This window comes from Zeugodacus cucurbitae, chromosome 2, assembly GCF_028554725.1.
Source record: "Zeugodacus cucurbitae isolate PBARC_wt_2022May chromosome 2, idZeuCucr1.2, whole genome shotgun sequence".
NCBI classification, from domain to species: domain Eukaryota; kingdom Metazoa; phylum Arthropoda; class Insecta; order Diptera; family Tephritidae; genus Zeugodacus; species Zeugodacus cucurbitae.
In genome coordinates this window covers 16,507,429-16,521,620 of record NC_071667.1, presented here as the reverse complement: position 1 = coordinate 16,521,620, position 14,192 = coordinate 16,507,429, and the positions used below count along the sequence as shown (strand labels likewise).

At 30.4% G+C, this 14,192-nt stretch overlaps 1 protein-coding gene across 4 annotated transcripts in view; it reads right to left on the bottom strand.

Moving 5' to 3' along the window:
* Nucleotides 1–13,911, bottom strand: part of LOC105216624 (poly(U)-binding-splicing factor PUF60) — a 337,933-nt gene extending 324,022 nt beyond the window's left edge. Inside the window, exons 1-2 of one of the 4 annotated variants that reach the window (XM_054229247.1) lie at nucleotides 13,653–13,911; nucleotides 367–1,497 (exon numbers count right to left, since the gene is read on the bottom strand). In XM_054229247.1, coding sequence (XP_054085222.1) covers nucleotides 367–470 — 104 coding nt within the window. In that variant the 5' untranslated portion in view covers nucleotides 471–1,497; nucleotides 13,653–13,911. Of the gene's footprint in view, nucleotides 1–366; nucleotides 1,498–6,110; nucleotides 6,356–12,754; nucleotides 13,032–13,652 lie in introns of those variants that run through there. The other 3 variants (XM_011191216.3, XM_054229250.1, XM_054229252.1) reach the window with 3 other exon arrangements.
* Between the last annotated feature and the right edge of the window lie 281 nt (nucleotides 13,912–14,192).

The window sequence follows — 14,192 nt, the reverse complement described above, 5'->3', positions numbered from 1 at the left end:
AGCTCCAGTCGAAGAGTTCGCACACATTACCCACTCTCATACAACAATATACATACAACTACATACATATCATATGTGCCTGACACACTTGTAGCCACTAAGTTCGGTGCACAGATGAAGCCGTCAAAACTTTGCGCTGAACAGAAGGTGAAATAAAATTTAGCAAGAATTCCAAAGTTGTAAATATATTATGCTTAAACCTTAAATGCTGAATAATTGAAAGAGTTGTCGAGAAGAAATTTACGTATAAATGCATGAAGTAATAAGTACGAAAGCATATAAGTAATTGAGTAAGGACGTAAGTATGAAAGTATATAAGTAAGTATGACATATATACATAAATATAAGTAAGTTTGTGTAACATACCTTAAATTTGGAACGGCTGCTGCTGCGGCGGCCGCCTGTAATGGTGGTGGCACATTGTACGGGAATGGCAATTTGGCGGCTAATGCGGGATTCTCGAAAAGCATCTTGAGTGTTTTAGCTGATTACTGTTGCTGCTGCTGTTAATATAATGCTGATGAATGAAAGAAAAACACCGGAACTGGCGCGTAATATGATTTGATTATTATTATGATTATTTTGCAAACAATTTACGCTTAATGAAATTATGAATTCGCTTTTTTCACTGAATTAACACTGCGCGCGTGTTTTTTTTAACTTTTTCTTTAATTTCTTTGCACTGAATACTTTTTATTATACACTTTTTGCTGCTTTTTGCAATGAATTTATTTATTTTTTCAATATTTTTATAGAAGAACTGCTTTTAAACACTTTTGTTGGAAAAAATATTTTTTCAAAATTTATTTGTAAGAAATTCGAGATTGTTTTGTAGTTTGTCTTTTTTTGTATTAGTTTTAGCTAATATTCACTGTATCAAACTTGATTTGTATGAGAAAAATTTCTTGTTTTCTTTATCTATTAGTTAAAATGTGTAATTTGTTTTTTTTTTTTATTAAAAACATTAAATTTCATACAATTCAATATTTTTATTTTTTAATTTCCACTTAATTTTTGCTTATGATTATTAAAAATTTCATGTATATATTTTTTAATTCTAATTATGTTTTCTATATATGAAATTCACTGCTCTGTAGCTTTTTTATTTATACTTAGATTTTTTTTTTGTTTTTTTTTTTAATAATTCTTAATACATTTTTTACATATACAATAGATTTTTCATAGTTTATTGAAATTAATTATGTCTTTTTTATAATTATAGAATATATTTTTTTGTAATTATTCCACTGTAAATTTGGGGCAATTTTAACTGCTTTTAAAATTGTAAATTTTTTGGTATTTTCAGCTCTTGCTTCAAATAAATATTTATCTTGAAATTCTTTCACTTTCCAAACTTTTGTGTATCTATTAAATTTGCCTTTTGCTTGATATTTCTCACACAATTTTGAAATTTTCTGAGCACTTTTGTTATAACAATTTTCAAATATCCATTTGTAGACTTGAAAATTTTATTGGTTTGGTACTGCTTGGGTTACACTGGAATTAAATAAAAAAATGTATATTAAAAATACTATTTCATAAATTTTAAATTAAATTTAAAAAAATTGAAAAATAATAATTTTTCATACATTAAAAATTTATCACTTAAATTAAAAAAAAACTTAATTAAGAAAATATTTTTTTTAAAAATATTCATTAATAAATAAATTTAAAAATATTAATTTAAAATTATTAAAAAAATTTTGATTAAAAAAATATAAATTTAATAGCTACATAAATGCTTGTCTAAATAAGTCTTTCGATTTCATTCCTAACCTCACATATTTTCCCGCCTTTAATACTTCACATAATTCACTATATTAATTTTGACATCATAACACCTCACCTAACCATTTTTCTTAATATTTATAAATGCCTTAACACACCTGCGAAACTATACTGAACATTAGCTGCATTAGCTAATTGACTCAAGCGCAATGCTCCGCCTGAAGGCGGGGTGTTGAAGCACCACGGGAAACACTTGCGTACTGCATGTCGCCAACTGACTTGTTTACTGATTAGCTTTTAATTAAAAATCTTTGTTTTTCACTTAACAGAAAAATAAAACACACTCCAGAAAGCAGAAAAAAATCAATGCGACAACAACAAAATGTTGTTTGAAATTTCCAACTAATCAACCAAAACATTTGCGTTCATGATAAAAGAAATTAAAGTCGTCAACTCAACTGCTTGCCAAGGCGATGCGACGGCCTGAAATCAAAACTTTTCGCCTCTTTTCTTGTGCACACATAATTGCATAGGGAGGACGTGAGCGAGGGCGTGTAGGTGTGAAGAAAACACGAAGGTGGAACTGGCAAGCGGTCGCACACTTGAATTTATTAATTTTCTGCTTTTGAGTTTACGTATTTCTTTTTTGTTTTTGTTTTTCAACCCTTTTTCATTTTCATCTGTATTAATATTAGCTTTTTAGGGCTTTAATATTGCGCAGTTGTTGCGTTTTTTTTTTTGCCACTGTTGTGGACACTCTGTTTTATGGTGCTTCATTAAGAATTTATGCTAACCTTTATAGTCTGCATGGCAAAAATTATGCTCTTGACTTTTTTTTTTGGGTTATCGCTTTTTATGTTTGTTACATCATGCTGTGGAAATGTAATTTTGGTTGCTTTTTAGCTTTTTTTTCCAGAAGTCAATAAATCGCATATTAAGTTTACGAAAAAAGTCAGTGAAAGTAAAATTATTAATGTTGAAAGTGACAGAAAAAAAATCTCTCCAAGCTACGTCTGACATTCTAAATTTAGACCTCGACCGTTAGTCCTTCCGATAATCTCTAAACAACTGAATGATGAAATATGTTTCTAATTATGTTATAACCGATTCGTTCTCTTATAAGCGAAGCTCAAAAGAATGCTCATAAAAATAATAATAATGATAAAACAAAGTTGACTATTTCTACATAGTTCTGCGAGTTTGGTTAAAAATAATATCCATCGATCTTAGTTTTGAAATAACTCTCCAATTCTCGAAGAATACAAGTGATTTCATTATTAAGTCTATCTCATTTCAAAAACTAGAATGCTAGGGCTTTAATATCTTTTATAAATATCTTGAGCTTCATGTTTCTTCAGAAAATCCCAACTTTATACAATAGATTTTGAATGCAGCCATCAACTTAAGACCTTCAAAATTATCAATTATCTCTGCAATATTTAGAATTAAAGAGATCAATATAAAGTCGGGACAAACTATTAGTTATGTTAAACTATATACAATTTCATAACAACCAACACAAATTTAAAAAAAGTTCCTGTCACATAATGAATGAAACGGAAATAAGTGTTAAAAACTTTATGGATGGAAAATATATGATTATAAATATTATACATACATATGTATGTATGTAAATATGTACTTCTGTGTATGTCAGCATAGAAACATAAAGTTAGAACAACGAATATACAAGCTTTTATAGCGAACACGCTGCAGAGTAATCAAAAATTTATACTTACGAATATGCGGGCATACATATCCTTGCGTATAAAAGTGAGTACATGCAATAATACATAATGAGCAACAGGATAATGAAATCAGCACTAGTGACACGGGAACAATATAAAATATTAAACAACAAGCTTGAATGTAACTTAATTAAAGCTAGTTGATAACTAAATCTGGATTATTCTACAGTAATCACACGCTTAAAGAGCGTTTGAAACCTTGAGATTAGGAAACAAATCTATATAAAGCACTGTTATTGGGCGATCCAGATAGAACTACTTTTCTCAATAGCCTTTTTTTTTGACTGATCACGCGTGGACCGGTTTCAAGCTGTCATATTATTTTTGTCCAGTATTATTTGGCATTTCATGATATACACCTGAACAACGTTTACAAATTGTTCAACTTTATCAAACCTATCGCATCTTAATATTCGACCTAATAGATCACGTTCAGTAAAGAAAATATAGCAGCCGTTCGAAGCAACTCGGACGATCGACGTGGCCGATTTTACGTGGAGATCTTAAATTGAAATCGTACAGAATACAGCTTGTGCAAGAACTGAAGACGCTTGAAAAATTCCAAGAAGATCAGACGTTTTCGAGCGAAATTCTGTTCAGCGATGAGGCTTATTTCTGGCTCAATGGGTATGTAAACAAACAAAATTGCCTGAAGAGGTTCAAAAGCCTTTGTAGGCCGGTGGAATCTTCGGTCCATATTTCCTCAAAAATTATGAATGCAACCGTCAATATTTGATGCCTGAAATTGAAGCTCGTGATCTTGGCGTCATTTGGTTTCAACAAGACGGCGTCACTTCCCATCGCATCGCATCAATCAATGGATTTATTGGGAAAACATTTCGGTGAGCAGATTTAACGTTTTGGGCTGGTCGATTGGCCATCAAGATCGTGTGGTATCACACCGTTAGACTTTTTCCTGTGGGTATATGACAGAGGCTTTAGACTTTCGGCGGACCATCACGCTTCGATTTAGGCCTTGGAGCAAAACATCATCAAGTCATCAGTCGAATTGCTCGAACGAGTCATCGAAAATTGGAATCAACGGTATGACCATCGGAGTTGTAGCCGCGACCAATATTTGAAAGAGATAATATTTACAAAATAAATGTCAAAGAATGTTCTTTCAAAGAATAATAAACATATCCCATTAAATTTGAATTCGCTGTGTGTAGGGAACCTCGAAATAGATCCCCTTTATATATCATAGAATTAGTTGAGAATATAAAATACGTCATGAACGAATTCATAAGCACAATACAGTAGTTTTCCGAAATAAAGAATATTAATTATAACGAAAACCGCTTATAACGAACAGGCAAATTTGTTGCATTTAGTACCTTAAATAACGAATATCTGTGATTTGTAAGTACTCGGTTTAACGAACAACATGAAGAAGACATATGAAGAAAGAGAGGAAAATACAAATAACATCGAACCAGAATTAAAAATAAAACTTAAAAAATTCATAAGTAATGTGCAAATTGAAAAAATTTTGAATTTTATAAAAAAAATTTAAAATTATTGATCAGCACCAAATAGAAGTATAAGTATCAGAATTGGTCCATTTTGGAAGAATTTATTAGATTTGAATTGTTTTGTTATGGTTTTTCATTTTTAACAAATAATTAATAAAACAATTTATTAAACTGCAATTTACGGATATTTAACTCATTTTTATTGAAAAGCATACCTCTAAGTTAGTACTCGAATTAACGAAAAATTCGATGTAGGGAACAGGCCTGACAATTAATGTGTTCGTTAATTCGGAAAACTACTGTAATTACTCGATATATTAAATATAAAATTAAATTGGGTAACCTAGAGAAGAATGGGGTCGAGTTCATGCAGCGTTTAATATTTGCAAAATCGTCTATAGAGATATATGAAAAGTTCAGTCAGTTTTTTTTAAGATATGTAAATAAAATCAAGTTAGAACTGTATGATTTCAGACGATCAAAACGATTTCAGATGTATCAAAAGTATTTAATAAAGAATGAAAGCTCCTAATGCGTCACTTTAATGGTATTTCAAGTAAAAGAGTGATGAAATCTTATTTCGTTGTAGTGTCTTATAGGCATTGTTATTATTTTGAACACAGCTGCAAGCATGTGTACTCGTTTATAAACCGCCAAGGTGAGAATTCCTGAGGAGCGGCTGCTAAAAGGGATAAATAAAATCTACTTCCACTGCTTATGGATAGTAAATAACAATCGAACTTACAACCTTCCATCACATCATCACGCACAAGCCTCACTGCCAGCGAGGTCGCACTCATTTACATTATTTTACACACATATGTACGAGTATTTACATTGTTTATTTTATGCATTAACCTTAACATGCGCTTTTAATAAGTTTTTTAATCTTTATTTATGTATATTATATAAATCACTCTGTTTGATCAATAATCTAAAGAAACTTGCGCCACATAACTCAGCTACTGGCTATTATACTTATTGCTTTTTGTTATTGTTATTGTTCTTAGTCACAAATGATGTTTTTATTGTTGTTCTATTTTTTTATGATTGGCAACTTCAACCTCTAATTTGCGTGGCATGCAGCACTTTGCTGACAGTTGCCAACAACACTTGCTGCCTACGAATAAACACAACACGTATATACATACATACATACATGTACACATAAATAACGCGCTCCAAATGATTTCCAATCAGAATGTGCTTTTATTGCAACAATAGTAACATCCAGCCGCGTCAAACACACACTTTATTTATTTGTTATTATTATTATTATTTATTTTATTTTTTTTGTTATTGTAATTGAATACACGCGCGCATACAATTGGTTTGGCAAGCGAAATCAATTCATTCGTTAGCATAAGCTCTCGTACTTGTACAACTGCCCTCGTGAGGCGACTTTTGTCAACTGAATTCGGCAATTCATTTGAGTCGTGCGGTGACCGCGCTGAAGCTGGCTACACTTTGGAGCATATTCAGCGCCAAAAACCCTAAAATCAAAATGGAACAAAAACAATACTGATACAACAACAACAAACAAAATTCGTAGTAATAATGTGTTACCACGAGCGGCCGATGACGCATAATCGCCAGCATTGCTTTACTTATGATTGTTGTTTTTGTTGTTGATTGTGCTGGTGGTGTTTAAGCTGTTTATGGAGTTACAGGAGTGCTGGCACACGTATGTGCCACTATTAGGCCGTTGACGTAGACAGCAGCAGCAAAAATTTCCACCCGCTCAATGTTGCAACAAATAGTGGTTGTTGTTGCTGCTATTGTTACTTTCAAAATTTTTGTTACCATTACTTCTTATTGTTTGTGTTTGTGTTGTGTGTTTGAGTTCTTTTCAAAAATTTCTATGTCTTAGCGCTCCCACTCCAGCCCTACTCTCATTCTCGCTCGCTCTTGGAGTAAATTTTCTCACAAATGGAAGTAACTATGCTCTCGGCGTTAAATCAGGTTTTGGCAAAATTTCACCTGTACCCATTTATCCTTGCAGTTGAAAGAGATAGCATACTTGCGAAACTCCTCAAGCGGCAGGATTGCGCTCTGAGCGCGGAAAGGCGATAAGAGAGTAGGAATATAGCAGTTGGCGAGCAGGTAACTTATTGACAGTAATAAATGTCCAATATTATTATATACAAATATATATACATATATAATTATATATCTATTATATATATATATATGTATATATAAATATTTACACACATTCATACCAATATTTATATTAACAATAACCTCAAAAAAAATGTTACGTGCCGCAACAAACACATTGCAGCATCGCATTTAGTGGCCAAAAACACTCACACATTCACACCAACAAATGTAAATGGTAGAACGTGTCTTTATCTCTGCCTTTGGCGTCTGCAGCGTGCTTGTAGGTATTGGCAGCAGAATGACGCGCGATATGCGACGGAAGTGCACATCAACAATGTGGCTGCCGATATTCGATAAACGTCGAAATGGTCAAAAAGTAATAACAGCGTAATAGGCCGCAATCGTGCGTAGAGTCTACACGAATCTTTTATTGCATTGGTCGGTTGGTACAAGATTTAATAGGGAACCCTAATTTTTTTTGGGAAATTCTTAGAATAGAGAATCTTTGGAATATATGTAAATGATTACAAGCTATGCGCAGAGATTTCGTTATATAATATTGTCGGTATCTGATTTCAAAGACTCTGACTCTAGAAATCCACACCCTCGTGAACATTTTCGGTTTATAGATTCAATGCTTTGGCATTTTGTAGCAGAAAAAAATCGTTCAAACACCCAGAGTTTAAATATTGCCAGGTTTCAGCGCCTTCTTTTTAAGAGAGACTAAAAACAAGAGCATTTTTACCATTTTTTTAAATATATATATATACAATCATATGTTTCATTTAAACAATTCAGCGCATCAAAGATAGATATTTAACAAGTAAGGAAGGGCTAAGTTCGGGTGTAACCGAACATTTTATACTCTCGCAATTTATTTATTTAACTTTATTAATATTATATAATACACAATTTGACCCACATATTCGTCATATATATTGTATAAAGTCCATTAAAAGTTGGAAACCATAGTATTAGGATAGAAGCACCGAGGTCCTCGTGCTCGATATATGGGGCCTTAAAAACCTATGGTCCGATTTCGGCGATTTTTAGAATGGGGCTACCACACTATTAACATAGTATTTGTGCAAAGTTCTGCACCGATATCTTCACTAGTACTTACTTTATATATTGTAAAGTAAACGATTCAGGTTGTCTTCAAAGTTCTGGTATATAGGAAGTAGGCGTGGTTGTGAAGCGATTTGGCCTATTTTCACAATATCATTGGGAGGTAAGGAAACTACATATTACAAACCAAGTTTCATTTAAATCGGTCGAGCAGTTCCTGAGATATGGTTTTTGACCCATAAGTGGGCGACGCCACGCCCATTTTCTAATTTGTAAAAAAATCTGAGTGCAGCTTTCATCTGCCATTTCTTATGTGAAATTTAGTGTTTCTGACGTTTTTTGTTAGTGAGTTAACCCACTTTTAGTAATTTTCAACCTAAATTTTGTATGGTAGGTGGGCGTGGTTATGATCCGATTTCTTTCATTTTTGGACTGTATTAGGAAGTGGCTAAAAAAAATTACTGCAGAAAGTTTGGTTTATATAGCTCTATTGGTTTGGGAGATATGTACAAAAAACTTAGTAGGGGCGCGGCCACGCCCACTTCCCCAAATATGCCCCTTCATAGTGCGATCCTTCATACCAAATTTTATTTCCATAGCTTTATTTATGGCTTAGTTATGGCACTTTATGTGTTTTGGGTTTTCGCCATTTTGTGGGCGTGGCAGTGGTCCGATTTTGCTCATTTTCGAAAGCAACCTTCCTATGGTGCCAAGAAATAAGTGTGCCAAGTTTCATCAAGATATCTTAATTTTTCTCAAGTTACAGCTTGCACAGACGGACGGAGGGACAGACAAACATTCGAATTTGAACTCCACTCTTCATCCTGATCATTTTTGAAAAAAATCCTTCGTTCATTAAATAGATAATGTTATTCCAAAGGTGTGTACAAAATTTGAACAAAATCGCTTAACTTTTTGAGTGTCCACCGACTTGAAAAATTGAGTTTTGAGATAAATGCGTTAAAAGTTTTACATTCTTATATCTAAGAATATTACTCAGATTGATTAGTTAGTTTAGATAATATTTTAAACATATTACACTATTTAATAAGACAATACATATTTTTTTTCAATTGAAAAAGTGAAATTAAAAATTAAATTTTTGAAACCCACATAACCCCATAGTGACTTCCGCACTACAAATAATACACAAAGAGTTTTGGTGTATTTTACAACTCAAATTCGCGCCTACACCAGGACCATCTCATTTAATCGCCTGTCTTCCACAGTTTGCCATTAACTTCGCGAGCGAAATTCTTGAAATGGCCACCATTCACTCCATTTCCTTTTGTGCTTATTCAAACTTTTTTATTTATTTTGCTTGTCAATATGTGTACAAGTACAGTGTTGAGCAATATTTGTGCTACCTTTAATCTTTTATAATTATTTTCTTTTATTATTTTGTTATTAGAATTTTATCATTTTTTAATTATTTTTATTTATATTTACGATTTTTATTTATTATTATTATTTTTTTTATTATATTGTTTTGAATCAAAAATTCAATTATCACACTTTTTATAAATATTTAATTTTTTTGGGATTTTTTTAGTAATATTGAAATGCTTTGTTAAACATTTTATTCACGCTAAAATTAAAAAACAAATGCATATACACATACATACACATATTTTATAATTTTTTTATAACTTCTTATTTCCTATTTTTTTATTTTCTACATTAATTTATTAACAATTTTTTATTAACTTGTTATCCAAAATTTTCCAAGCAAAAATATAATTTATACATTACTTTCATCAGCATTCCAATATTATGACCTCGCAAATTTCCTGCCCAGGAACACAACTCTTATCACTAATTATGTATACATTTAGCTTGCATGTGACGTATTTATTTTTTCTCTAAATAAACATTTCATTTCCCCCCGATTTCTTGAATTGTATTGGTCATTGCTTTTGTAGCCCCTATCGCTCGCAAAGTTGTGACTTTATGCGCTGCTCTGCATTCCACATTGTTTATTGACTCAGAACTTTAACGTCTCGCTATTACATGCGAGTCGTTTATCTACCTTCTTTTTCTTATATCGACTCTTTTTCGCAGCGACATTCGTTTCAAAATTAGTTGTTTCTTTGCATTGAAGTCGAGATTGTACATATGCATATTTACATATACAATATTTACCATAGTGTAATATGCATACATGTAAGCATGTGTGTGTGCATACGCCAGTATGCCCCATTACATTTGCGAACCCCTTTCTCATACATATATACATACATATATGTATAACTCTCTGAGGGACTAACATTTTGCTGTGTGTGCTTTGCCTTTGTTTTTCGCTTTGATGGATATCAAGTTCTGGCGTTTTGTTTACTTGTTTTTACTACAGTCTTCGCTCTGTTTTTATTCTCTTTTTCTTCAATCTTCTTTATAATAGTGGTTTTGGTCTTTTGCTTTCGTTTCTTATTCGTTTTATTGTCGTTTTCAACGTTTATTTCGTTGTAGTTCTTAAATTGCTATGCTCGGTTGCTCTGTTTTATTTATTACTAAACTGCATGGACTTTATTGTTGTTGTTTTGGTTTATATACATATTATATGTACATACATATGTACAATAAATCTTTGTGGCCAATGTTATCGTCATTGCTTTTAAGTCTTCACGATGATCTTGAGCATATTTCTCTGAAAAAAGATCCAACCGCTTTATAATCGCGCTTACAGTTGTATATATGTAATTGTGTATGTATGGATATTTAATATATTTTCAAGCGCATTTCTTCAAGACTTGTGGTTTTTCTAAAAACACCCATACTCAGATAGCACAATATATTTATATAATTATATTATATATAAATACATATAATTGTTTTCTTAGAAAAGCGGCTCGATATCCTATAAGTGGGTGCATTAAATTAACTTTTTATCGAAAAGGAAAAACCAGATATTTTATTTTGCACAATGCTCAAACAATGCCTTAGATGTTGCTAGGTCTTTGAAATGTGAAAATACTTATCAATTTTGAACAACAACATTTCGTACCAAAAATATATTTTTAATAAAAACAAATTATTAATTTCAAAGATTTGAAAATAACAGAATTTGTTGCAGTCTGTTCGAAACCTTTTACACTTAAATTAACAAATTTCTCTACTGAAAACATTGACATAATCTTTTATAACATTGGCATAATCACTTCGAAACTTGTCTTTTCAACATTTTAGCTCTGTGTGTGAAAATTGCTTTCTGAGACGAAGAGTCAGCACATTACTGTCAACATGTTAATATTTTTAGCACAATATTACCATTAACCGTTGCAAAGACCATCATAATATGTAAGTCAAAGAATGTGAATTTTTTAATTTATTCGAGTCTTCAATATATAAATCATTATATTGTCTAGTATAATTCTTGAATAAAAAGCAGACTTTATAGCACATACTCTACATATAATGAGACACCACGGTAGTATTACAAATGACAGATAAACTAACGACACGAGCTAAGTAATTAATGTTAGAAGGGTATAAGTGAACTAGCACAAAGACTTTCATGTGAAAGAAACTGGAGAATGAACCGGAAATAAAAATCGAGATAACTTTATAGAATTTTCAAAGTTTTTAACCATTTACGACTGACAATAATACATTTTTACCGCTATTTTATGCTTTTATTGTGGCATCGAAAACCAATATTTTAAGTGGTTTTATTTTTTTATAGGAAATAAATTAAAATTATTTATTTTTCGTATTTATATTTATTACTTGTGGAGTTTCACAGAATTTTCAAAGTTTTTAACCATTTACGATTGACAACAATCATACCTTTTTACCTCTACCATTTACCATTTACGATTGACAACAATCATACCTCTATTTGATGCTTAATTTGTTTTTTTTTTTTTTTTTTTTTGCAAAAAACAAATAAATATTATAGATTAAAAAAATATTATTTTATTTTATTTTATTTTATTGTATTTTATTGTATTTTATTGTATTTTATTGTATTTTATTGTATTTTATTGTATTTTATTGTATTTTATTGTATTTTATTGTATTTTATTGTATTTTATTGTATTTTATTGTATTTTATTGTATTTTATTGTATTTTATTGTATTTTATTGTATTTTATTGTATTTTATTGTATTTTATTGTATTTTATTGTATTTTATTGTATTTTATTGTATTTTATTGTATTTTATTGTATTTTATTGTATTTTATTGTATTTTATTGTATTTTATTGTATTTTATTGTATTTTATTGTATTTTATTTTATTTTATTTTATTTTATTTTATTTTATTTTATTTTATTTTATTTTATTTTATTTTATTTTATTTTATTTTATTTTATTTTATTTTATTTTATTTTATTTTATTTTATTTTATTTTATTTTATTTTATTTTATTTTATTTTATTTTATTTTATTTTATTTTATTTTATTTTATTTTATTTTATTTTATTTTATTTTATTTTATTTTATTTTATTTTATTTTATTTTATTTTATTTTATTTTATTTTATTTTATTTTATTTTATTTTATTTTATTTTATTTTATTTTATTTTATTTTTAATTGTTTTATAACATTAATTTGCATGCCAGTATATTGTTCATAACTTTCCAACATTACTTCTTCTAATATATATATATTAGAATATAAAATAATTACACACCTTTCTTATTTTGATTGCGTCATTTAAGGTAAGTTGGTATCTTCACTTAATAACATTTTTTTTCTTTCCTTCTTAGATTTGTTATTAATTTTCTGTGTGTGTATGTATCACATTCGTTTAATTTATTTATGTATTTTTTCCATAGTTTTTTTTTACCACATTTCACCGAAAATTTGATTAATTACTAGCAAAGCAACTACAATATCCAATTTCAACCTCGCTAATCAAATGTTATCAGTCGGCGAGTGTGTTTTGGAGTGCCGTGTCTATGGTCATCGGCACCGTGCGACCGTTTGTAAAATGGAAGAAATATATATATTTTATTCATGTAAGTGGGTAAAACTGGTAAACACAAAAAAAAAATAAAACACCAATAGCACGTGATACGAAGCTACTTTGTGCCACATTTAATTATAATACGAATTACTTAGTCGAATTTACAACAAAAAATATGAATTTAACAAACAAAATTTAGCTTGAATTACAGAAATGTAAAAAAAATAACTTTTTTCAAAACTGTTACTTATTTTACACACACACTAGCAAAACGCACAAAACACAAAGTAACTTTTATGAAATTTGCATAAAATAAAATTTAGTCCGTAAAATTGTAGCGATAAATTGTATTAAAAACTAAACAGAAAATAGTTTGTTGTTATTGTTAGTATAACTGATAGATATATGCATTTAAACTTCATTTCGCAACCACGCTTACAACATGAGCGTGCGTATTTTTTTCTTTTTCGCTTAGCAGCATTTAACTTTTTGACACTTCACCACTTCCACTTCCTTCATAACAACTTTCGCACACTTCAATTTACATACAAATATATCCACGTAAATATATATATGCTTTTATTTAGTTAAACTGTCTTATTTTGTCACACTATTTTTATACCTTTTTGTTTTGCTTGTCTCGCGACCTTCCTGTATGTCACTCAATCATCAAATTCTATTTACTGATATTCAATATGACGTTTCAAAGCAAACGCCACACAACAAATAAACTATGCCGAACGGAAGCGAACGTTTTAGCGAATTTCACACGCACTTGCAACTTGTCGAAATAACGGTCACAAATGTACTGAGCAAAGTTGGACGCCAACAAACACGCCAAAGCAACGTAGTCCGTCAGTCAGTCAGCACTTGAAGCGAAGTCAGAATCAACGGCGGCGAATTAGCACTGAATTCCCCACCAACAAATTTGACAATTTGACGCCAACGAACAAGAAATGACGCTTTTTCAGCATGCTATTAAGGCAAACAAATACAATTTGAACAACAACAACAATAACAATATTGTGTGTAAGATGCACGCCAGTGGTGTTTTCTTATTTGAGTGCGAGTGATTTCTTATTGGTGGGAGCAAATGAGGTGGTGGCGCTCAGCAGTTTGTGCCGAGAGTGTGTGTGTTTCGAAAAATGCGCGCTCTCGCTCA